Source organism: Culex pipiens, chromosome 2 (genome assembly GCF_016801865.2).
Source record: "Culex pipiens pallens isolate TS chromosome 2, TS_CPP_V2, whole genome shotgun sequence".
In the NCBI taxonomy this organism is placed as follows: Eukaryota; Metazoa; Arthropoda; class Insecta; order Diptera; family Culicidae; genus Culex; species Culex pipiens.
This window is the reverse complement of record NC_068938.1, coordinates 71,943,021-71,969,857: the sequence shown is the minus strand read 5'-3', so window position 1 is coordinate 71,969,857 and position 26,837 is coordinate 71,943,021. Positions and strand designations below refer to the sequence as shown.

General features: G+C 33.8%; 1 protein-coding gene across 1 annotated transcript in view; it reads left to right on the top strand.

Annotated features, from left to right (window-relative positions):
* The window catches only part of LOC120422401 (uncharacterized), a 726,749-nt gene that overhangs the window by 148,468 nt on the left and 551,444 nt on the right, over positions 1-26,837 (top strand). Inside the window, exon 2 of the mRNA XM_039585822.2 lies at positions 19,113-19,917. Within this exon, the coding sequence (XP_039441756.1) occupies positions 19,773-19,917 (145 nt within the window). The 5' untranslated portion in view covers positions 19,113-19,772. The remainder of the gene's footprint in view (positions 1-19,112; positions 19,918-26,837) is intronic.

Genomic DNA, 26,837 nt, shown 5'->3' with positions numbered 1-26,837 from the left:
TCATGAATACATGAAAGTTGCTAGTATTTAAAATTGAGGTGAAAAGTCATCGATTGTGATTGGACACTCAATAATATTTTAACTGAATGAAGGTACATGGAAAAAAAAATCTGAATAAATATAAATAAAAAAAAAAAAAAAGTGATGAACTATATGATCATCAAATCAAATCAAATTTTTTTTTTTTTTTATTGTGTCACTTAAATGGAAAGATTTGTTATCATGATAATGAGAATTTTTTTTATAATTTATGTTTACGTTACATTGAATACTAAAAAAACGATTTTATTTTTTTCAAGGAAGAAATAAAAAAAGGAGATATAAAATAGTTCGTATTTCTAAAATTTTCCGTGAATCTTAGAAGTATATTTGGTTCATTTTGATAAAAAAAGTTTTTATAGAAGTTTTGAAATAATAACAAACAGACTTCAAACATAAGAGAAACAAATGTAAATAAATTCTTGAACATTAAAAAAAAGCTTGGAATTTGCAATGTATTGATTCATAGATAATTCTGAATGGCAATTATTGGAAAAAGATTAAGATAACTTTAAGTTAACTTTTAAAATATTTTTGAAATTATTAAAATTGTATTCCAAGTTAAATAAAAAATAATGTATTAAATTTATTGCGTTTAATAAAACTTTTAATTTTCATGATTGGTCTCAAGGGCCAGTTATTGAGCCATTATCATGGGACCCCAAGACAGACAAAATCGGTTAAGCCAGTGCCGAGATTATTGAGTGAGTTTTTTTTGGTGCACACATCCACAACACACACACACACTCATAGACATTTGTTCAAGTTTTTGATTCTGAGTCGATATGTATAAGTAAAGGTGAATCTACGAGGTCTATTTAAGAAGTTCATTTTTAGAGTGATTTTATATTTTTTCCTCAGTGAGGTGAGGAAGACAAAAAAAATAAAGCTTAAAGCTAGATGAATGCATATTTTCATGCAACCTTAATTTAACAGAATTTGAGTATATTAAATTAGAGAGCCGAGAGTTGTTATGTTGAAATTAAAAAAAAAAAGATGTTTGTACATGATTTAATATTATTATTTTTCAGGTATATTTATTTCTCTGAAAGATTTTTTTCTAATTCAATTAAATATGTCTCAAACAATTTAAGAGCATTTCCTGTTTCTTTAAGCGTATACCTTATACTGTAGCTTTTCTAAATTATCTCACGTTTTATTGAATGATGTGTTAAAAAGGAAATGCCCTCTACAATGCTGAAAATTTTCAAATAAGTTTTATTCATCATACTATAAAAGACACTCAAAACACCAACCGATCAGGAAATCAAAGTGTCTTCTGATGCGCCCTTCAACTATCGCCCAAAGGCAATCAATTACACCCGGTGGCACTTTGGTGCACGCAAAGCCCACAAGAACCAGAACAAAAATCACTTTCCTCAAACGAAAGCTTCCTTTTCCTTCCACGTAGGAAGCAAGTCAAGGTGTCTTAAAACAATTTAAACATTCGCTGCCACTGTCTTCTGTTCTGCGCTGGTAGAGGATCTGTTCCGGACTTTGCGTGCAGCTCGTCGATGCATCATCGACCGACATTCGACTCCTGTTCAGTTTGGTGTGTTGCATGTTTGCACGTTTGTTTGCTGTCATATTTGAGAGAGTACTATTTTTCCATCCCCCTCTCTCTCTCTCTCTGCTGCTGCATTTGTTTGTTGAAATTGGTCTCTTGTTGCTTCGTCGACGATTTTCCACCGATTTTCCGCTGTTTTTCCTCTTTTCTGTTTCTCCCTCGACAATTGTTTTATTTTGTTGAGGGAAAAAAATACCACAAATTGATTTCCAGCTGGCTGACTGCAATGGAATGTTCACTATTATTTTTCCTCCATTTTTATTTGCACAATTTCCCCTCCCCACCCCCGCAGGTGGGGAAGAGAGCTCTGTCAGGTTATAATGAATAATTCTGTTGTTCCACACAACCGTGCTCGACCTCAAATGAGCTTTTTTGCCAAGCTCCATGGACTTTTTTTTTTGCTGTTGCTGTTGCTTTCCCAGCCAACAAACCACCCCACCCCAGCCAGGGTGATCTTTTCAATTGGCCGACCACAATTCAGTGGTTCAATTAAATTATGTTGCCGAGTTTGGTTTGGCGAAATAATTCCCCCGGAAAACAATGTGGAGTGGCGGTGGGGCAAAGTGGAAAAGAGGTTCGGAAAAGTGTGAATGGGAAAACAATTGACCGTAGAAAAATTAGTGATTTTAAAGAAATCTAACAAAATTGAACTTAAAACTTCATGAAAAAAAACCTTAAAAAATTAGGCTAGTTTTATTAAAAATATTTCAATTATTATAAAACAAATAAATCATTTTGACAATAGTAGCATCCATTACCGTAAGCTTCACCGCCGCGTTTCCGGTGTGGAATTTGTTTTTTAATTGGTTCTGGGCAGGATGTGGATTTAGCAATCGATACCAGCAAAAGCGAATGCAGGTCATAGCTTAAGGCAACGGAACGATATCGTGGCGCTTTCAGCAGCAGTTTTACAATAGAAACGTTCGCTGTTGTGGTAGGGCTTCTGGTTGAACTCGTTTTAATTCAATAAAGTTTCATTCAAGGGTCTTGACAGACAAATTGAAACCAATTTGCGTCAATCATGACAATCGATTGCCTTTTTGCGGCCGATTTGACTCTCGTTATTTTAAATATTAGGTTAGCCGATGCACATGAGAAATTGAATAAAGTGGTTATTAATCAATGAAATTACACGATTTTCGAGTTTGAAATCCGCAAAATTTGGCTTTTTTCCGCGAAATCCCGTGAAATTTTAAGTTTGTGTGAAAATGTAACGATTTTACTCAAAATAATTTATCAAACTCGAAAGGAATAAAAATAAACTTATGAACTACTGTAGAATTGAGCGAGTGAATACCGTGGGTTAGTGATTTTTAACGATTTCGTGGACGGCGTGAAATTCGTGAAATTTATCAATTTTCTCAAATCATTTATTTTAAATAACAACTTAATAAATATTTCATCCAAAAAGACTATTTAAGTAAATTTTATTAGTTTTCAATTAAAAAGCTTGAATATATATGTATGTCAAGTTGATATGAACCATTTGAAGAAATGCTCAGATTTTTAAGTTTTTTTTTAGAAACTAACTAAATTTAGTAATGTTTTCATTCACTGTATTAAACATTTTCCTGCTATTTTATTTGAAAGGTATAGTTTTGAAAGAAATTAAAAGAATCAAGCTTTGTTTTATTCAAAATAAAATGAAGAGTATTTTTATCTTTGGAATCACATTTTAAAAACACATCAATTATTTTTTTGGGCCTGTTTAATTTTAACGATATTTGTTTATTTGGGTGGATAATTCCCGTGAAAGTTAAAAAATACTACTTTTTTTGTTTTCTTTTCTCACTTAGAATAAAAATTTCGATTTTGTTAAAAATTATATTATTTTTGCAAATTGATTTTAATTTAGTTTTTGCAAAGGGGGCTAAAAAACTCTTAAAAAATATGTTTAATGGGCTGAATGTTGCAGTAAATTCAATTTATTTTACTCATTTTGACTGGACAAGATTGTTAAATTTTGCTTTGATATGAAATTCATTAAAATGAAAAATGATATAACAGAAGCAAATTTGCGATAACATTTTAGCATTATTAGTCGAATATTAAAAGAGCAGTGGATTTTTTTAGTTTATTGAAGATTAATATATAATTAAGCAAAAAAAGTAGTTTCTGTGATTTAAACATAGGATTTCCAGAATTATTTTAACATTTCTTAAGCTCCGCGAAATTTGCGTGAAATTTGGTGTTTTTAAGATGAGGTCCTCGTGAAATTTGTAATTTTTGAGCGTGAATAATCACTAAGCCTATTCATGATTTAAGCGAGTTGAAGACGATTTTATTTCATGGTAAAAAACGAAGTTGACTTTATAGCTGTCGGCCACCATTGCTAGTACCAACCACTAGTGTCTTCCTTTTATCTACAAGGACTTCGCCGCCCTGGGCTCCTAAGTGTATGAAAGTATGGCACGGAGCGACGGCGCCGAATACCCATATTTACACAAAGAATTTTAGAGCGCCCGCCGCGGGATTCGAACCAGCGACCTCTGGATTGTGAGTCCAGCGCGCGGTCCGATTGATCCACACGGGCGGGACAAAAAATATATTTCATGGTAATACTTTCGCTTTTTCATCTTAACTCAAATAATAAATTAAACAATCATAAAATAAGGAGCCAATATTTTAACTGCAATGATCATAAATTATGGGACCTGACTTGATATTCAGGCTGAAGACCGAAGGCGTAACGAAGCATTTTTTGTCTCAAGAAACGCCAATTGGGGTCGGCTGGGTTTGATCCCAGGCCAACACAGGGTATACCACTATACCTTCGACTCTGGCTTTTTAGCCCATTATTGGTTAAATTTAAGCCAATTTCTTGCAAATTTTAATACATTCATAAGCCAAATATGTAGTAAAATTTGAAGAGAAAAAAACCGAAGGCTTTCTAGAAATTTGTCAAAAATGTAATTAACAAATTTAATCATATTTTTTGTTGGAAATTTTAACAAAAAAAAATCTTATTGCTTAAAAACATCAATTTTCGCAGAAAACAAATCCAAGAAACTCTCAAGATTACACTTCTAGTTGCCGAAATACAGCCACAGAAAGAAAAAAAAACAGGAAAATGGGCAAATTTTATTGACTTTCTGCTAGCCAAATTTTCAGAGTGCAGAATTTCCGTTGAGTCCTCTGCGTATAATTATTTATTTTGGTTATTTGCTAGAACTATGATTTGATTTTACTTGCTGGATGGATGGATGGATCACTTCTCTAAAGAATGAGGAATTTTCGCATTTTTTTTTTTATTTGGATGAAATTTTAATTGTACCTTTTTATAACCAAAGAAGACATTTTGCATCTTTGATTCGTCCATTCAAGTCTCCGAGCAATTTCAGCAGTTGTCCATAAAGACTATTAAAATATTCTAAAATGTATTTCTTGAAAACGGTAAGACAACTTAGAAAAAAATAATTGATCTCCAAAACAATTTTTTTATTTACATTTTTCTACATATGAATTGGGCAAAAAAATTTTTTTTCAAATCTGATTTTTCTATATTAGTCAGTGATCCCCGTGTACCGCGTTCAACCGCGTTCTCTGTTTTCTGTACTCGATCAAACACCAGCACCGCGTGTGTACGCGTACAAGCAAACCTAAACTCTGCCGTGTACAGGCTGTACCCGTACACGAACCTCAAGTTTAAACCGAACCTTGCACCTCGGGTACAAACTCCGTGCAGGCCGACGACGCAGAAAAGAGACAAAAATAGTTTCCTCACGCTCCCTCTGCTGTAAAGTGGTGTTTCATTCTCCGCTGCAGTCACACTACAGTGTTTGCCACAGAGAGAGAGTGAGAAGCAGTCATTTTTTTTCGTCTCTTTATACGCTCTTCGCTCGCACGGCGCGGCGTTGTACCCGAGGTGTGCACCCCGTGTTTACACCGCGTGTAAACTTGAGTGCGCCGTGCGGGGAGAACTCGAACATGGTAGCCTGGTGTGTTTGAGGTTCATCTGCACTGAAAACTTGTACGGCGTGCGTGCTTTTCGGGAAGACTGATATTAGTTATATGCAAAACACTACACGCTGTGCCACATTTAAAAAAGCGTAATATTGAATGTTTGGCCCTTTTGAAATGTAAGTCTTGATTTAAAAAAAATAAAATATTGTTTTCAAAAAGTTCGGAAAATTTCACGAATGTTTCATTTTCAAACAATGCAAATCGGACCATTAGTTGCTGAAATATCGACAATAGCAAATGGAGGGTTGATTGTGCGAGACTTAGAAAACTTCAATTTTCCTGTTTATTTGTTTTAAGACACTGTATCTCAGCAACCAGAGGTCCAATCTTTAATGTTTCTTCAGACAATTTTATAGCAAATTTTCTGAACTTTAAAAAAATAAATGGTCACTATTTAAAAAAATCCAAAAATGCAAAAATTTCGATGGAATTAAATTTTCGGTGGCTATATCTTGAAAACGGGGCCCTGTAAATTACTTTTCGATTTCAAATTCAAAAAAATTGTATGTATGAAATCTCGATTTTTACCAAAAAAGAGGGCAGCTGCAAATATTATTTGAAGTTTCTGTCCCTCGGCTCTGACAAAAGTCGAGAGGGGGAAAGTGGGAGGGGGGAATAAAAAACATATAAAAATTGAAATTACAAGCCAAGGTTTCAACATTTGGATGAAAAAAGTGTTTAAAAATGCATTCCAGTCCAGTTGCTTTCCAATCATTAGTTTTCAAAATATCGAGGTATCGACGGACATTTTCTTTTTTCGCAAAGAAAAAAACTTTTCATGGTACTGTACATTGGTATTTCATGAAAATTTGAAATGTTTTCAAAGGAGTTCAAACATGCCAAATTTGATTATAAACGCAGGAAAATGCATTTTAACTGGTTTCAGTTGAATAAACTTTAATATTCATGAAAAAAATTAAGTTTTTAGAAAAAAAAGTGTTTTGGAGGCGACATAAACATTGAAAAATATTTGTAACGGCCTCACTATTTTTCAATAATCTATAGCTTGGCTTTATAATTTTTGGCCATACTTCTCTATGGCTCAAAAGCTGCGGGGTTTTGTCCCCTAAAAAATATCTCGAGGATAAAAATATCACGTAAATAAAGTAATTTAAAAAAAAAACTACCTATTTTTTTCTAATGGTCCTCAACAATACCTATAACTTTGCGGACAACTTTGATCAGAAAATTCCTTGAAAAGTTACAGATTTTCGAATATTTATGGTATGGTACATTTTTGTATGGATAGCTGCCAAAATTATATGGAGACTTGTATGGGTGAACCAATGACACAAAATAGGTTCTTTGGTCATAGAAAAGGCCCCCCAAAGTTTGAGCCAAATAAAAAAGTACAAAAAATAAAAATGGTCAAAACTGGCCGGTTTCAAAGAGAATTGTTCACATGCGTTGAGTGTTCCAGTGTTGAACAGAAGGTTGATTTTAAACGAAATTTTCGTTTTAAATCTATTTACATTGTTTTGTTTGAAATGTTTTTAAACTTGCTTATTGAATTGCATTACATATCGGTTTGATACAACCATCTCTTGATTAGACAACAAATTCCTTTGTTGGCTATTAATGTTGCTAAACATTCAATAAATCAACAAGCGGTTTTCAAAATAGCGGAAAAATAGTTATGCAATCATGGTAACCATAATGAGTGATAATGAACTGTAAACTGTTACATCAGCGTACATGGTCTGATTATATTTTGATGCGTCTAAACATTGCACTGATTGCCAACATCGGGAATACTTCAAACAAACCAAGCGAGTACACAATTTTCCCAGATCGGAAAAAGCCTCCGCGTGGAAAACACACCAGGCGTGTACCTGGTTCAAACCAGCTGGAGCCATATTCTGCACCGTCCTGGAATGAACATTTTCCACCCGACTGACAATTTCTCCCTCCTTTTGATATCAGAGTGTATGGTGGTTTGCCAAAAACTGGGCCAATAGTGCTAAAAGCTTTTCCATACTTTATCATTCAATTTCCGGTGCCGTGCGAAAATTAGAACACCACACTCGAGGGTGACGATTTCCCCGAAGGGGATTGGGGGAGGGGCAGGCAATCAATGCGATTCACGTGTCACGGAACGGGGCCTGCACGTGAAAGAGCGGAAGAGTGCCTCCGAACGAGGTTTGTTTTGCCTGCCAGGCGCGTGTCAACATTTTGGCGAACGGCGAAACAGGGTGTTTATTGAAATATAATTAGCGTTGCGCCCGTCCCCTGGCCGCGAATCGGCAAATATTGGTCGTCACGGTTTTTCAGGGGGATGGAAATGCTATTCGTTTCCGTATCATCATTTTGGGAATCCGTATAGACCCGATAAATCGGTTGAGATGACACCTTTGGCAGGGATGCCAGGTGAAGAAAAAAGCATGTTTATATTTTTTTAAATTTTACTCATGAAATCAGGAAAAAACTATATTTTTTAAATAAATGTACTCATGACAATTACTTAAAAAAGGAAAACAGTTTTTTTTAATTTACTTTTCATTCAATTTAATCTAATTTAAATTATTATTCAGATTGTGAAAGGTACTGAGTACAAGTCTTTGTCCGTAGGTCCTGGTATTGAAAGCAAAAAAAAACAAATTCAAACTGCAGATCAGTATTTGAAGAGATGAAACAAAATTAATATCTTTTTATTCAGTTTTTTTTCGACAAAAACTTTAGATACGTATTCGTGAATGTGGTTCTAGGAGGTCATATTAAGAAGTTCATTATTTAATTGATTTTATAGCCTTTCCTCAAAAAGGTGAGAAAGAAAAAACTTGATTTATTCAAGAGCATCGAATAAATTTTTAAATACAAATTTAACATTAAACTAAGCGCTGGAAAGTTTTTTTTGCCGAAATTTATGCATGAATTTTGGGAATTCTCGGGAAATTTATAAATTTCCCGGGATACGGGAAATATTTTTTTACAGGAAATCCCTGGAATTCCCGGGATTTTTTTTCCCGGGACGGGAAATTGGACGCTCTACAATTAAGTCATCATGCTTGAAGTAGTTTTTTTTATAAAATTGTTTTCACTTGTATTGCATGCATTTGGTATTAAAGATAAAAAAAATCGTAATATAATTCATTATATGCGTTGCATTCTAAATTTTTGCAACTAGGCTTACAACTTTAATGCAAAATTAATTCATTTGTTCTTGAAATTACAAACAAATATATAAACAAATAGATGCCAGGGTCTTTTTTTTTTTGTTTTTTTTTTTTGGGTTGAGACCACTGCGACCATGACTTTGATCTATTGCGGTATACCCATTTTATTATCGCAGACTTCAGGATGACACGTTACCATTTAGGGTAGCGGTCATTGGCTGACGTTGCGGTATGCCCCATTCAGGTATAATTTCTAAAATGAAATCAACTACCTTACTGGGGTTTTCTTGCCAGATCTCTTTAGGGCTTAAAATAGGACTGTTAAGAATCTGCCTTCGCCTTGCAGATAGTGCGCTGCAGTCGCATATTAGATGTTTTGATGTTTCGGTTTCACAGTCACAGAACCGACAGATATCTATTTGACTAAGACCTAGCTTTTTCAAATGATATCTAGACGGACAGTGTCCTGTTATAAGCCTGTTATAAGATATAGATATTTAGATGTTTCTTGTTCAGATTGAGTTTTTTTTTTGATTTTTGAGTTGAGGTAGTGATGAACTCCCTAGATTGTCTCAGTAATTGTGTTTTCGTCCAGTTCAACTGAATCGTCTTTTCCTCATATTTTACAAACTCCATTTTTAATACGCTTTTTGACAGGGTCTTAATCTTTCTTTATTCTTTGTGTTTGAAGGAATCCATTTTTCTAAGATGATTGATGCAATTAAAATCAACAACATATTTGATGCACAATTTTTATTTTTATTAAAATCTGTGAAAAAAATATTTGTAAAATATTTTACATTTTTACAAAATAAAATTTTTAAATGTAAAACATTTTTACATATTAGAATAAGCAACGCCTCCTTTTCTCTAACTATCCCCCTTCTATTAGCTATTTCTAAGGTTATTTTGTAACTTTTTTCCTTCAGATGATTTACTAGATTCCTTAAGCACCCGCAAACTCCGATTCCAACTTTGGTAGTGGTGGTCCACATCTCTGATTAGGATAGTAACTTTACACATTTAATGCTTAAAACTAAATAAATGAAATGAAAAAAAAAACATTTTTACTTAACTTTACTTTTAATTTGTTACTGCTATTGGAATCAATGTTAAATTTAATTTTTGTCAAAATGTTTTTATTATTTTGGCTAGTATTCTGAATAATCTGAAATCTAATTTAGAAAATAATTTCAAAAAAAATGTTTCTAGCCCATTCCCCAGAAATTCACTCCCTAGAATGATCTATTTCCCAGAAATATTTAGGACCTTATGTTTCTCATTTAGCATTTTAACATTTAGCAAAGGTAAATTGGCATAATAATGCAAAATTTTCAAAATAATTCAATATTAGAATCGCTTAAAAGAAGACTTAGTTGACTTGTGATAACTGCTGACACTGTACAGTGGTCCAGAACGCAAAATTAAGTGGAAAACGGATTTTCCGAAAAATGGTGAATTTTTGGAGCTTTGGTGTCTTGAGAAGAGATGTTGCAAATGGAAAAAGGCAACTTTTGGTTTGGTTCAAAATTAGGCTAGTTCACGATTAGGGTGATTTGGTAAATCTAACTCTTTAGGAATATTTTTTGGATTTTTTTCGTCTTGTAAAAAATTGTTGGGCTAGCCACTCCAAGCAACTTTGTCTAAGACACCAAAATTTTATCTAGCAATCTACGCCTTCTACGACCAAATGTAGAGAAAGCATCTGAGCAAACCTTCAAAAATCAGTTTTTTGAACGCAGAAATTCAGGGTTAAGTTTCAGAGAAATGTGTCGTTGGGAGCACATTTAGAGCTCTAAAAAACAAACATTTTGATTTTCTGACAAGTCAATTTGGACTTTAGAGTCAAAAGTTACAGCTATTTTAAGGTAAAAATATGCAAATTTAAAACTCAATTATCTCGAAAAGGCGCTGGCCAAATTTAAGCGCCAGGTTGCATTCGAAAGAAGAGATCTAGCACTATAAACGTTGAAAAAATCTCAGGGGTATTTTTCTTTAGACCCGAGATATCTTCATTTGAAAATGTCTTATTTTTCAAGGGAAAAGTGTTTGGAACCACCCTAACGAAATTCTGAAATTATCCAACTATATGTTTTTCCATGTAATTTTGCCCGCTGAATCTGAATCTGCTTTCAGAATTGAGTCAAAGTGTAAAAAATCGATTTTTGGTCATATTTTGAGTTTCTATGTAGAATTATCAGCCCAACAACTTTTTAGAAGACGAAAAAAATCCCAAAATTATTCCTAACAAGTTAGAATCTTTCATGAGGAATGGGATAGAACGAAAAATCAGCACCATGAGATTCAATTTGCATATATCTAGAGTTTTTTTTTGAAAAGTTGCTATAAACATATGAATCACAATAGCTTATAGCCTAAGTTATAGGACCTTTTAAAAAAAAAATCGCTAGACATGTTTATTTCAAAGAATCTAATCAGACCAAAGGTTTCTATTATTCACTTTTCCCAATTTCAGTAACTTGGGTTTATAATGTAAATCTTTCCTCAATTATTTTTAAATGTTGTTTTCAATCGATAGATGTCCTATTTAAAAATAATGCAAAATATTAAAACATGTTTTGAAATTGAAGCTTAAAAGTAAAACCGTTATAATTGAACCAAAGGGACAAAGGGTTCAAAAAGCATTAGGTTGAAAGACAAAAGGTTAGAACAACGGTAGAATGTACAACAAGTCAAATTGGCCAGACTTTGCAAATGATTGCCTTTTTTTTAATTGAACGTAATGATACAGTAAAACAAGTTTTTTGCAAAAAAAAAAACAACATCAAAAACGATGAACAAGCTGAATTAAATTGTAGTTTTTTAAATTATTCTGCACGCAAAATATCTCATGTTTGAAAAAAAATGCAAACTTGCAAAAAAATACGAAAAAACTGAAAAGTTTGCTGTGAAATAATAAAATGAGTTCAGATTATTACTGTAACAAAAAAAAAAAAAAAAAATAACGAAAGAACTCAATAAATTTGTCAAAAAAGTAAAAAACAGAAGGTCCATTTGACCTTTTTTTCCTTTTAAAATCAAGTCTTTCGACCTGTTGGCCTTACCTTTTGTCATTTCGACCTTATGACTTACATTAGAACCGTTAGATTTTCTTTAAAGTTTTCCAGTTTTTAAGTGTTTTCATAGTTTGTTCGTTAGAGATGGTAGATTAAAAGTGTATATTATAAACAAATCCAGATTTTTTTTCTAAAGTAAATACAAACAAAATGTTTATATTAGAATTCAAAATTAAAATAGGCAGCTCTCAGGTCTGGCAACTCTTCTTGATGATCAGAAACGGTGTCCTGCAATGACTGGACGCAACGATGATAGTCATGATTTGGGTCCGCACAAATCGTTCCTGATGCTTAACATTTAACTGTGATAACAAATAAATACTGAAGCCTAAAGCGTCCAGAAGATTGCGTTATGTTTTGAAATTAGAAAATTCACTATAGATATTGGTTCTAAAGTTTTGATCCCTGAACCAACATTCCCAGTGTGACCCCCCCATACACAGTACGCGTCATATCTAGAGTTTTTTTTTTGAATAGGTCCTATAAACATATAAAAGACAATGCTTATAGGTCCTTTTCAAAAAAAAACTCTGGATATCTACTCCTGGATGAGCCCTCTTTAACTTGATTGGCGTTCGATTTAAACACAAATTGCCTTGGGCCAGATTCTCCCCCTCCATACCCCAAAAATAGAAACAGCAGGTATTTTCTGGCTGCACTGCTCACGGTTGATGACCACCGTCCGACCGGAACCGGATGACAATCCAGTCGCAGCAGCAGCTGCAGATCGGTCGGTTTCCGGAAAGCATCGGCGAATGAGTGGCGTTTCCTGCGGGAATTTTACGCCTAATTAGGCACAGTCATTCATTTGCATTTTTAAGTTCCCGATCCCCCTCTAACACCACTGTTCAGGTGGGTGGTCTTAATTGGAGGGTGGTGGTTTTATTAAGTGCAATGTGAAAAGCAGTGATTTTGAATATTTGATAAGAAATTAGCAAACAAATGAAGAAAAATAAAGTTTAACTCACAGGTTAATTTAAAAATTACAAGAAATTTCTTTAACTTCTTCAAACATTCAACATTTATCCAGAATTTTTACATTTTGATAGGGGTCACCATTTTAAGAGTATGATAAGGACACTTCACTCACACACGTGGCACGAACGTAATGTAAGTGAAGTGTCTTCATTTGGGTTGTTGGCCACAAGTCACACAAAGAGCTGGGAGAGGCGCCCCAGCATTTAGGATGAGCTTTTGATCTATTGCTACGTGCTGGGAATGCCAAGTTTGACCGCCTGCCCACTTTTTTTGCCAAGAACAGACAGAAGCGAGGAAAAATACGTGGTCGGACGGGGTGAAATTTATCCATTCTTTGGTGGTCTACGGGTTATCCCTTCATGAACCAAACTTATAAAAAATGTATCCAAAAATAATATTTAATAAAAATTAGAAATGTGCAATACTTCAACAATTGAAATTTCAATCAAGTTTCATGTCTAAATATAATAGTTATAACAAAATGACAATCGAGGGTTAAACGGAACAAATGAACCGGTTGGTCTGAAGAAGTGGCATCCAAGAAACGTAAACATCGCCAAAAATGAGCTGGAAGCAATGCGTCGTGCAGTGCTACGGTCCTCGTCACGTGTCGAGGGGATTCTTATGCCGTGGTCCTCGAGGCGATTGTGGTGTACGGGTCGTGCTGGTGTCACCATTCGAGACATGTCCTGTGTTAGAAGGGACTATTGGAGGGAATTTTGCTAGTTGCAATGCTTAAAGAATATTTGGAAGATCTAACTAGAAAATGAAGCATTTTTGAAAATAAATTTAACTTTTAAAGATTTAAAAAAATATCTATTAAATATACTTTAAAGAATTTCTAAACAGATAAGACATTTAAAAAACATGAAAGTTGCTTCAAAGTTTCAATTACAATCCACTTCTTGGATATCAATTGAATCAATTATTGAAGCATAAACTTCTAGTTTACCATAGTACAACATGTCAAGTACCAACCGAGCAGCTCCAGCTTCAGAGAACTGGCAGGCGCATAACTCGATTTATATCAGTCTGTCAGGGCGTAATTACGAGGCTTCCATCAGATCGAATCCTCCGGATTGGTTCGCGGCTTCTGTTTTCCAATAGGGACTTGACAGGAAAATTTATTTCCTCATTTTACAACTCGCTCGCAATATAAAACCCCGCACAATAATCGAGATCCGAGTGCAGCTGCCTACACGGTGCAAGGTTTAAATTCTGGAAAATTGATTTCATGAGTTTTCAGAAATTTTGATAATTGACATTGTGTCTGTGATTTGAACTAGAAATTTATTTGCAATTTATTTACTAGAATTTGAAAAAAAAGTAACAATATCACTAACCATTATGGCCTCACTTCCCCTAGATGAATTTTCATAAAAGCATTCACGGAGTTGCCGGAATGAGAATGCAATTGATTGACTTTTATGACATGCAGCCCCCCCTGACTCTCAGAGCGAGGATCTGTATGCCCCAGTAGTGCAGCTTCGGCGAAAAAAATAAAACAGCCATCGCGATCCACGCCCGGGAGAGCCCGGGATCGGGAAATGGTTGAGCTCGGAAAAATGTATTCAATCTGAAGTAATTCGTTGTTTATCAAAGCCATACATGCGTTAACGAGACTGATTATTACACTTGTTTGGGCAATTTATTTTGGTAGGGGTTTTATGGTGAGACATTTTCGTTTCCAATTGGTGCTTTGAATTGTTTTATTTTCGTTCAATTAGACAACTTATTTGGGCGGTTGCGAAATTTGGAGTAAAGATTGGTAAATATTTTAAACGGGAATGGAGTTGAATGTTTATGAAAATGGCAAAACATTTGATACTCTTCAGTACTCCTAAACTAAAAAAAAAAACCATTAAATTTTAATGAGTTGATTCTTCTATTTATTCCACAAACTATGAATACGTATTTGACCAAAAGGGTATTTTTCTAAATCATTCCTTTGCCCTTAAAAATATCAATTTATTCAAAAAGTCTGATAGACATTAATGTCTAAGAAGTCCAACAATTTAATAGATTAAAAATTAATTTCAAAATATTCTAAAATCGAGATCATGATCATGAGAACGGTTATTCTGATAGATTTGGTGTCTTCAGCAAAGTTGTATAAAGTGATGCAAAAAAATGCTACACACTAAAAAAAAACATGTATAGCAACTTCTCACGCAACAAAATTAGCGCAATAAATAACATTAAAAAAAACTCAATTTTTGGATATGTTTCCCGAGCATGGGTAAATAACAAGGGAAATGTGTAATAATTACCTAGTATCAATACCATATTTTGGTATCATACCAATTTAAGGTATTATTTTGATATTGCAAAATTGCAGAATTTGTCAATGGTCGGACACCACATTTTAGTACTCTTTTGGTGTTACAGTATTTTATCAAATTCCTCTGAAACTATGGGAAAATTATGACCAATTTTGACAAAATAATTTATTTTGTGCTTAAATGATGTCTCAAAGCGAATGCCGGGCGTGGGTTGGGATTTCCAAAAAAGTATCCACGTGGTTTGTTGATGGTCCCATCATAGCCTTTTCTAAAAAATATTGAAGAAACAAAATTCTCCACCGTTGTAACGTCACGCTACATATTCGCTCGTAGAACAGCAACCCAAACGTTAAATCTTTAGCCCAATGTTGATTCTTATGGCAAATTTAGCATGCTTAAAATATTGAGGTGTATTCTTTAAAAATCCGAGTTATAGCCAAAATACTGAAAAAAGAAACGCCAAACCGTTGTAACGTCACGGCAGCATGTGTCGATACCAGATGTTACACCATTTCAAATTTTGAATGTCTAGCCCCGCCAAATTGTATGGAGCCTTGCACGAAAAAAAAAAAAACTTATGATGCAAAGTTGCTTCTTTTGACATAGGGAATGCATGAACAAAGTTGCATTCAAATAAAATTTACAATCTAAAAATTGTCATTTTTTTAGAATTACTCAAGGATTTTCTGAAAAACACCAAGTCTTCGGCAAAGTTGAAGGTTATGCCTAGAAATTTTTAAGAAAAAAATGGTGAATTGAAAAAATCAAAAAAATTAAATTGAATTTTGTATTAACTTAGGTTGCACCCCTTCACATTCCTTTTTAAATAATTTAAATTTATTATTATATTTTAGGTTTTTGAAATTTCGATTTTTTGCAAGATTTAAGTAGAATTTTGCCAAATTTGGGACCGATGATTTTTTGAATAAGATAAATGCAGTGCCAAAAAAAAACTCACAAACCGTTTTAAGATGCAACATTATTGAATGTATGTATGTATGTATGATCCCCATACCCGCAGGCAACTTGGTCCTGGAACACATGTGAGCGCTAGGTGAACAATTCGATCATCTCTTACTCCGTAATCTGTACACCCACGTGCATAAGTTTTTTTGCACGAATTTTAGTGCTACAAATACCGGCGCATAGATCAAAATGGTTACCCTCTTCCCTTCCCAAGCGCCGGAAATTTGTAGCGGGTGTAGGGACACTTCGCATAGACGCCCTTGCTCCCATCACGTCACTGAGGGTATGGAGCGACGAGAAATTAATAAGCATGCCCCCTCAGTCGAACCTTCATTAGAGAAGCAGGCAATCCACAACTCACAGCGAACGACCAAGGGAACACCCTTCCGCGTATTTAGTAAATTGGCGTAGTTGTCTTCATTGGAATATATCTTGACTTTTTTTTGATAAGGTCCTATAAACAAACGTAAACATTGAGTGTATCCCGCTTACTCCGATGGACTTTGACATAAGGTGTGAAAGGGATACACTCAATGTTTACATTTGTTTATAGGACCTTATCAAAAAAAAGTCAAGATATGAATGTTAGAATTGATGAAAGGGTTATTTGAAAAAAATAATGGAAAGCTCTCACCAAAAACACGAAATCATCAAAAACAGCTTCACTCCCTCGTTTACTCCAATCGTTTCGCCACGTTCCACATGGATCTTTAGATTTCTTGAGTTCTTGTCTTGAATCTGCCTTGATCAGCAGAACTTCCGGCAGTAGACCTGATCCAGCACGATATACAGCAAGCACCACACGACTTTGAAGTGCTTGGACGATGATCATCACCCCTACCTTCGTCAGTTATTCTTGATTGACGTTGTTGTTTTAAGGATCAGCCATCAAACACGTCCCCAACGCCGTCCTGGATGTTATGTTGCAGGAACTTGACCCACAGGAACGCTTGAGTAAGTGGCCACTTCGCAATTATTGTTCCTGCGGCCTGCCTTTCTTGTTCCGTTGTCGTAGGACCAAATTTCTCATGCTCCATCAAAAAAAAAAGCTTCCAAATTGGTTCCACCACTTCCACTGTAAATGACTGGCACCCGAGAAGTATCGAGATCTTCGTATTTTAACTTATTTCACTCATTTTAAAGAAAATTTAAAAATTATCTAGGGTCGAAAATGACAGCAAACGAAAAATGCGTCCGACCACAGGCACAGATTGCTTCGATCATTTGAAGAGGATTAACCAATGTTGACCCGTTTTAAGATGCAACATTATTGAATGTTTGGAAATGTTAGTCTTGATTAAAAAAAAAATAACATATTGTTTTCGGAAAGATCAGAAAATATCACGAATGTTTCATATTTTAACATTGAAAATTGTTTGTGTGAGACTTAGAAAACATCAATTTTCCTGTTTTTAAATCTTTGCATGGCAATATCTCAGCAACTAAGGGTCGTATCAACAAAGTTCAAAAAAGCAAAATATAGAGAATTTTCTCAACTTAAAAAAAAAATATTCAAAAGTTGGCAAACATGGGCACTTATATAAAAAAATGAATAACTGCGACTATTTTTAAAAAAAAGTTACCTAAAATTGGATATAACTTGAAAACGGTGCACTTTATCAAAATTTCACTACAGTACTTTTTTATTGCAAATTTAATTTTACATCGAAAAATGAAGCTGCTAACCAATATTTCATTTTTTAGAAAAATCAGTATTGATTATAAAAATCATTACTCGGTCAAAGAATTTTTGCACATTCTGCAAATTTTTGAAATGTTGGCATTTGATGTCCCCTTAAACATATAAAAATATAAAAATGGTGTTTTTTCTTGTAAATCAAGTGACAAAAAGTGAAATTAAAAATCACCAAATAAAATTTTCCGCGTATAAATTTTTTCAGTGTAGTTCTTATCCATACCTACAACTTTGCCGAAGACCGAAGATCAAAATATTCCTTCAAAAGATACATATTTTCGAATTTTCATACATCATTTTTGTATGGACAGTTGCCAAATTTGTATGGAAAATTATATGGACAAACTAATGATGCAAAATGGTTTCTTTGGGCACAAATACAAAAAATCGAATGACTGAAATCCCAGAAAAATTGCTCAGCTTGTATATACTAATTGTCATTTAATGAAGCTTTAAAAATGTATAAATTCTAATTAGTTTACAAAGGGTATAATTTAATTTGTACTTTATATTTACCATTTTCTTCATTAAAAATAATTTTAAACGCAAAGCAGCTCTATTCACAGTTTTCTACTAAGAGAAATTCTAAATAGTTATGAAATTAGTATCAATTTTGTGTACAGTTTAGAAAATTGAAAAAAAAAAACTTAAAGTTCAAACGATTTTAGAGCTAGCAGGTTTTGAGAAAAGCAAGCTTAAGAAATCCATTTAAAAAAAATCTGCAGTGTTTTACTTCTGATATACACTAGGGTGCCCATAATATGGGAATTTTCTTAAAAATCTTGTTCCACAAGCTGACTATTGTTCCTTGAGCTATTTTAGGAGTCTGGGTCAAATATAAGCAAAATCGGTTAACATTTACTAATTGATTCTCGAAGGTGAAATTTGTATGGAATTAATCGGAAAAATGTAGGAAAAACTCAATTTACTTACTGTTTGGTCTGCACGGTGCGCTACTTTCATCAAAATATTCTCAAAAGTGCGATTCTTATTGAAAATTCAATGTTTTACAACTTTTTAAACCATGCCAAAACTGTAAAACTCGATCCTGAAAAGTTATTAGCGATTAAAAATTGTCATTTCTGTATGAGAAAAAAAAATTTCACCAACTTTAGGTCGAGTTCCAATGGATCAATCTTAATAAATTTCACTTACACCTATGCTTAAAATAACCCAAAAACCCGTTTCCGCTTGTGGAGCAGTGCGTCATTTTTTCTGGGCACCCTAATGTACACAGATTCAACTGGCATAAAATTGCCCTTCAAGTCCTTCCCTGACAGTGCAGATTTATTCCCTCCCTAACTGCGCTCAATTCCTTGCGCCATTGCGAACAAGTGTCGCAATAGTTTATATGCAATTTCACTTTCCAATATTGTCGCTGCCATTTTTCACCAGGACTAACGTCTCCACATTTTTTTCTCTTCCTTTCAGATATCCAGCATAAATCCGCACACCGTCAGCTGGCTGGAAGCGATGCGCCAACATGTGTGTGACAACAATGTCGGTCGGGCCAAGTGAGCCGGAAAATTCTTCCTCTGCTCCGGAAAAGCCACTTTTTATCAATATTCACAAAACGATAAAAATAAGAATAAAACATAATCTCCGTAATTGAACTTGCTAACATTTATCAGCGCAAAAAAAAACTTCCCGTTCCGAAAGTGACTTGGCAAACTCACGTGGAAAACTCCGGAAAAGTCCCACGGTCCCACGTGCTTGTATCGATGCAGTCCATCACACCGGGTTTCCCTCCCTTGCTGAGCAGCATCAACCAACCATAAAATAATAATCATAATAATAACAATAGTAATAATAGCGATCTCCCCAAAGTCGTCAACGAATACAACGATTTCAACCGGTGTGTGTGTTTCTGTGTGAGTTTGTGTGGGGGTGGTGAAAAATCTGAAAAAAAAAGAAAAATCCAACGCCATCCGGAAAAGTCAGTGTGCAACAGTGAGCAGTTTGGCTTGTGTGTGTTTGAAAGTGGGTGGTGATTGGAAAAATCGAAGCAAAAAAAAGCTAAACGTGAAAAAAGTAAAGTGTGCAGATTCAAGCCCCCCGTCTTCCTCCCACCTTGGGGGTGGGGACGTTGCGATGGGAAAAATGAAACACCGCCGTGGCGTCGCATTCAAATTTAATCAAGTGTTGCACATTATATTTATTAATATATTTATCGCGCATTTCACACTCGGATTACAGCAAACGGCGGCGACGACGGCGGCCGACAAGGAGAAACATGGTAAGCGGATTACAAATTACAGGGGGAAAGAGACGGGGTGGAAATTTATTGGTTCATTGAATTAAGTTACATACATTTTATTTGTTGTTTGAAAGGGATTGTAATGAATGATGTAAAGAAAATATTTGTTTCAAACTGAATATTAAATTGTTTACAGCAAAAACAAAATCAGTTTATTTATTTTATGGCCTTAACAAATTTTGTCAACATAATTATAACTAAATTTTCTAATTTTAACACCAAATCGTTAAACAGTCGGAAATCTCATTGCAATTCACACATTTCTTTTGTGTGTAAATGTTAAAACTCTTTGAACTTTTACAAATTTTAAAAAATAACTTTAAATGTGAGGTTATAAAACAATAATCAGTTTTGCCTGAAAATAAAAACTAAATTACGTTATCGGCATTCAACCTATTTAGTTTGCTTCCGACGTTAGAAGTATTTGATTCCGGTGAGAAAAAAATTTGAATAACAGGTAATTTTGCAGTCGCAGAAAGCAATCACTTTAATTTAAATTACGAGCAAAATTAATCTGAAATTCTCTTTATCTAATTTATAATAAGTTCCCCTATACTTAAATTGAAAAATCATAGAAAAGCCTATTTACATTTTCTTTGAAAGGTCCTGTCCAGTGTTGAGCATTTTATGAGAAATTTTCAGGAAAATTTAATACAAATCGTTTCAAACCAACAAGCCTAGATTTTTCTTTCTTCCAACAATTTTCCTTAAACTTAAACCAACAAATAACCTTTCAATTGAGTCCAAGAGAGCTAGAATGGGTCAAGTTGAACTCCTTGAGAACGTTAAAGAAAAGTGTTCTTTTTTTCGAAACTTTCATATTTTTCAGTAAGGCCGTCGCATTTTTATAACAATTTATGTTGCCTTTCCCTTAAAATCGGACCGAAAAAACAAGAAGGTATTTTTTTAAGAAAGTTAAAAATATCATGAAAAAACAGTCTAATCAACTAAAAATAGTTTAAATAGTAGTTTATGCAACAAGTTGCAAAAAGAGGAATTTTTCAGCACGAGTCGTACATTTATCCAACGAGGTTCACCGAGTTGGATAAATACGAAGAGTGCTGAAAAAATCAAGTTTAGCAACGAGTTCCATACAACATTTTTTGCAAATCCGAAAAACACCAATTGAGTGAAATTTTAAGTAAAATTTTCATATGTATTTTGTCAATAAATCGTTTAAATCAAAAAAATGTTGAAAAGTGATACTTTTCGAAACAAGTGCTGAAAAGTTCAACTTTTCAGCACTCATTTCAGTGCTGAAAAGTAGAACTTTTCAGCATTTATTTTGAAAAGGTTTACTATTCGATTCTGTTATTTTGATACAGAAAAGTAGGCTTTTTTCGTCGTTCAAGAAAGACAGGAAAAATAAGGAGTTTCACGACGGAATTGCAAAAATGTATTTTTAAATTTTTTTTTTTAAAATACATTTTTGCAATTCCGTCGTGAAACTCCTTATTTTTCCTGTCTTTCTTGAACGACGAAAAAAGCCTACTTTTCTGTATCAAAATAACAGAATCGAATAGTAAACCTTTTCAAAATAAATGCTGAAAAGTTCTACTTTTTAGCACTGAAAAGGATGCCGAAAAGTTGAACTTTTCAGCACTTGTTTCGAAAAGTATTACGTTTCAACATTTTTTTGATTTAAACGATTTATTGACAAAATACATATGAAAATTTTACTTAAAATTTCACTCAATTGGTGTTTTTCGGATTTGCAAAAAATGTTGTATGGAACTCGTTGCAAAACTTGATTTTTTCAGCACTCTTCGAAAAGTAATGCTTTTCAGCATATTTTTGATTAAACTGATAATTGACAAAATACATGAACATTTGACTTATAGTTCCACTCAAATTCCACTTATAATTCCACTGTTTTTTTAAGCACTCGTTCTATTTGTTCAACTTGGTGAACCTTGTTGGATAAATGTACGACTCGTGCCAAAAACATCATTTTTTTTTTCAACTTGTTGCATAAATAACTAGTATGAAACCCGCTGCAAAATTAAATTTTTTCAGCACTCTGCGTGTTTATCCAACACGGCAGAGCCTCGAAAAGTATCTTTAAAAACATTAATCCTATGCTGTTTTAACAATTTGCTTATTAAAAATACAGCACACAACTTAATCAATAATCAGCAACTGTCTACGTTCCCGTAAATCAACTTATCATTGCATTTTTTAAACGTATGGTACATATTCTGTCCATCGGTTCCTTCGGTCTAAATAGGCTTTTTTGCATCATTGCTGCTACATACAAAAAAGCCATGAAAATATTTTAAAATCTGTATCATAAAAATGATTTATTGTTGAAAACGGGTAATTGAAAAATAAGGGCTAAATGAGTAGCACTTAGCAAAACATAATTACGTAAACTTTTTTCTAAGTAGAAGGTTTCAAACAAATATCGCAGGACTTTTTTGACATAAAAGATATGAGACACATTATTTTCTACTTTTTTTTATATGTTTGAATCATAGAAAAGTCGTGATTTAGATCATGTGTTATTTATTTTGTTAGATCAGGGCTGCTCAAAGTTTTTTTAATCTGAGCCAAATTTGAAGCTCAATTGAGGCTGCGGGCCAAATTTACAAAATTGGTTTTTAAAAAAATGCATTTTTGGAATTGCAAAAAACGATATTTGCAACTCGGTACAAAATTTGATTTTTTTTTTAGCACTCGTCGTAAATAATCGTTGAGAGACAGAATTTCAACTTTTCACTTAAAAAAAATGTTAAAAAATTATTTAAGCTGCTTTAGTTATTTTTTTTTCTCATAAATGCTGTTCGTAAGACCAACATTTAAGCGAAAAAACACATACAGCATTACAGTTCATCGAAAATTCACTAAAATTCCTTAAAAAAATCCTAAAAAAGTTTGAAAAATAAAAATTTTTGCCTGAAATTTTTACGATTTTTTTTTGAATCCATCTAAATTTTTTTTGGCACTATAACCAATACCATAATCTTGTAGGTAACATTTTTCTTAACAATTTTGCATTTTTAACAAATAATTTTTTGTCACTTCAGTGCCAAGAAACCGCTATTTTAGTAAAATAAAAATGGCGAATTTTCAAAATTCCCCATGCGAACTCAATTTTGTCACTTACACCTTTGTTCCAGCTATTTTTAGGGGGAGAGGGGGTAATATGCACCCCCTAAGGGAAAACTATGATTTCTCAACCATTACAGCATTATTGTGGAAGTATTTTGTTCGATGTTCTAAAACAACTATTATTCTTCGTCATCCATGTGAAAAAAGACTTGAAAAAACTCAAAATTGTTCGAAAATATCAAATTTCTAAAAACATTTTTGATTTATTTCAAACAACCATGCGGGGCAATATGCACCGCAACATTGGGGCAAAATGCACCGGGTAAAATCAGTTTTCACTAGTCATCACTAGATGACACCGCTGTTTTTACTAAGGACCTTCACAGCGGTGCATTTTGCCCCGACCACGCTTTCTGCAGAAAATTTAATTAAAAATGCATGTTTTGATGTTTTTGGACTCATCTATCTACAGAATAATGAAGATTATGGCAAAAACTATTTACCTCAACACTTACAATATCAATAAATGCTTTTTATATTGTCCAAAAATCAAAATAAAAGTGCAAAGAAAATTAGATGAAAACACAACATTTTAAAGTTTTGCAAATAACTTGCGCTGTTTTTATACTGTGATGCTCAAATTTTTCCAGCATGGTTTAGCAATGTTAAGCTTCCAATTTCTATGATTTTTCCCCGGAAAATTCTTCCAAATACCGAGAAAAGCAGGGGGTGCATTTTGCCCCGGGGGTGCATATTACCCCCTCTCCCCCTATATGTTTCCCAACCTCTTGCAATGTTTTATAACATCAGTTTACAAGCAAAATCTAATGTTTTCATTGATTTGACTATGTGACGTAAGCGCCATAATGATGAAATGTATATGTTCCTTTAGTACAACAAAATAATTGTTTTTCCAAAATTTTGATGAAAATAGCTTTTTATTGAAAAATACTACTTACATTTATAAATTTATTTAATTATTTTTAAATAAAAAAGCAATTTTCATCAAAATCTATGAATTATTTTGATTTTGTTGTACTAAGAGCGGTTAATTTAATATACACTTCTAGTTTTTTTTAAAAGAACTTATAAGCTTTTGTCTTTTATATGTTTATACGACCTATTATAAAAAACTAAAGGCAACCTAGTCTAGAGACATTATTATCAAAAAATATTAGCATCGTTCTTAGCAAGTGTTTTGAAAAGTATCTGTTAGTTTTGTGCACTATTTAAAATTATGTTCTTACTTTTCCTGTTAACAATCACGGATGGATTTTTGCTCAGAATTGTTATTTTTTATAATTTTAAGACAGCCTATAAGGCAATTCAATTTTAAACAACTTTTTAGCAAAGGCATAACGAAAACTTCTTCATCAATTCAACATTAATTGATTTGAATTTTTCAAAGATTATTTACAAAAAATGTTTCACAATGTCACACACATTTTTTCCTCAGGCAAAATTGTATCACTTTTTCTACCATTTCTCAGCCAAATCATTGTTTCCGCCCGCCATTCAATCAGAAGGAAAACACTTCTACATAGCAAGAAAACAAGCAGAGGAAAGAAAGAAGAAGGCAACAAAGTGATCACTCCTCTTATCCTCGCTGTGAGATGTCTATTTTTCCTCTCTCACACACACACACACTTGAGTGAATGAGCCTCTGTGTGAGTTATTGTGTCTCGCAAATATGTCAAGATATGTACTCCCTACTCCCAAAAGCATCAACAACAACAGCTTGAACAACAATGTGTGAGAGCGTGTGAGGGTGTGTGTGCGCTAGACGAAATCATCTTCTTCACCACAACAAGCGGCAAACGCAACCTCATTTGGCAGCTCAGCGAGACGTCAACAAGTTCTCAATCAATCACTTCTACCTCTACTTCCACCGTGTTTGATAAGCTCTTCTTTCAATCTCACACATCACACCCCGTCGCGCGTCGGTCCGTTCCTCACTGACAGGTTCAATGCTCTAGTGTGTGATATGCTCCAACAACCTGGCAAGGAGGAAGATCCAACATAAGAAGCATCATTGGCTCACCTTTTTCACTTCAATCGCACACACACGCACATACGCACACTACTTTTTGTTGTGGTGAAAAGGGGCTTAACACTTCTCACCAAGGTGGCAATAAAGGTGGGAATTCTGAGAAAAAAAAATCTTTACCCTTATTTCACATAAAACCTGTCTTATATTTTTTTTTGAACATCAGTCACGGGAAATTTTCAAACCAATTCCCACCTTTTTAATAAGAACCTTGAGTTCCCACCATTCCCGCTCAAATAGAACGAGGAAAAAGAAGCCCAGTCATCTGTCAGATAGTAACACGGTGAGAATCCCACCCCGCTCATAAGAATGAGGATTCGATGGCAACAGAGATGAATCAAACCACAGGTAGAGAAAGTGCACGAGGTGGGAAAAAGCGTGTCGAAGTGAAGAACGGAACAAAATGTTTATTGCCAAGGTGGAAAGAAGATGAAGAGGGTGGAAAATAACCTCATTCTGGCGAGGGCGCCAGGCTGTTTGTGACATTGAGAATCTCCGCTCTTCGGCATCTTGTGTTGGAGTGTGGTTGAGTGATTGGTGTTCGGCTGCTGACTATTGGAGTAAAAAAAAAACAGGTTCATTTAAAAAGGTGGGAAATCGACAGGATTTTTTCTAGGATGGCTTTAAATTTTTGTTTCCAAATTTTTTGTTGGAATTTGATTTTTATTTTTTTGTTAAACAGTAATTTATTTTTCGGCTTTTGATTTGTTTATAGCTTCTGTTATTCAAATTGGTTAGTAATTTTGATTCTGAAGACCATTTTTTTACCGTAAACTTGAAGTTTCTTTCAAAAGACTCTTCAAACAGAAAATTAATCATCACATTTTCCCACCTGTAGTAGTGACTGCAAAGTGACGAAGGGTGATGCTTTCACTTCACCCATGAACCAAAAGCACATAGCCTTCAACTTCATTAGCTCTGTTCATAAATCTAGTCTTCTTGAAGGGCTATGGGAAGCCCGAGAGGGGTCAACTTTTCACGAGTTTGTTTGCAAGCTGAAAGCGCCACCATTTTTTACAATCCAAGTCGTACAAAAGCCCTTCTTCACCGGACTGGGTTCTGCTCTGACTGACTTGAACACAATTTCTAAAGAATCTTTGAGATATCTCACATGGATATTGCACAGTAATAAATTTATGAAATGTGATTAGTATTATATATAATACATAACTTGTCTAAAAATGCTATTTTTTTAATTTTGAAAGAAATATTCCCAATTTATTTTTCACTGTGCAACACCTAGTAAGCAGAATAAAAATATGACATTTTACTTTCCAACATTCCTCGTCGGCACTCCATCCAGTGAAAAGCAGAAAAATCCAGCTTTTTCCTAACGGAGAGTCTTTCCTTGTAGATGAGTGATTGTGTTTTCACGTGGGGAAAGAATAAGTTTTGTTTTGCTGAATATATTATTAGCAAACGTAATTGCTGATCAATAATATGTTTCAATGAATTGTAACGATAATCAAAATTTATCAACAACACTTCATTCAATTAAAGGATACAATATTTTATTATGACAAACATGTTTAAAATTCATAACTGGTTGGAAATATTAATCCTATAGAAAGTTGTGACGTAGAACTTTTTCTAATAATAATCATTACACAGAACAACAAAAAAGTATGGGCTAAATGATAGTTGAAGTACTCTCTGGATTTCATTCGTCTGTTTCAAATTTGTAAAAGTTTCAAAACAAAAAAGGACAATTTATTTTGCAATACCACAAATTTGCCACGTTACAAAAGTTGTTGCCCTTATATTTGGATTGTTTTATTTAGATTCAGTATGAATTGATTCA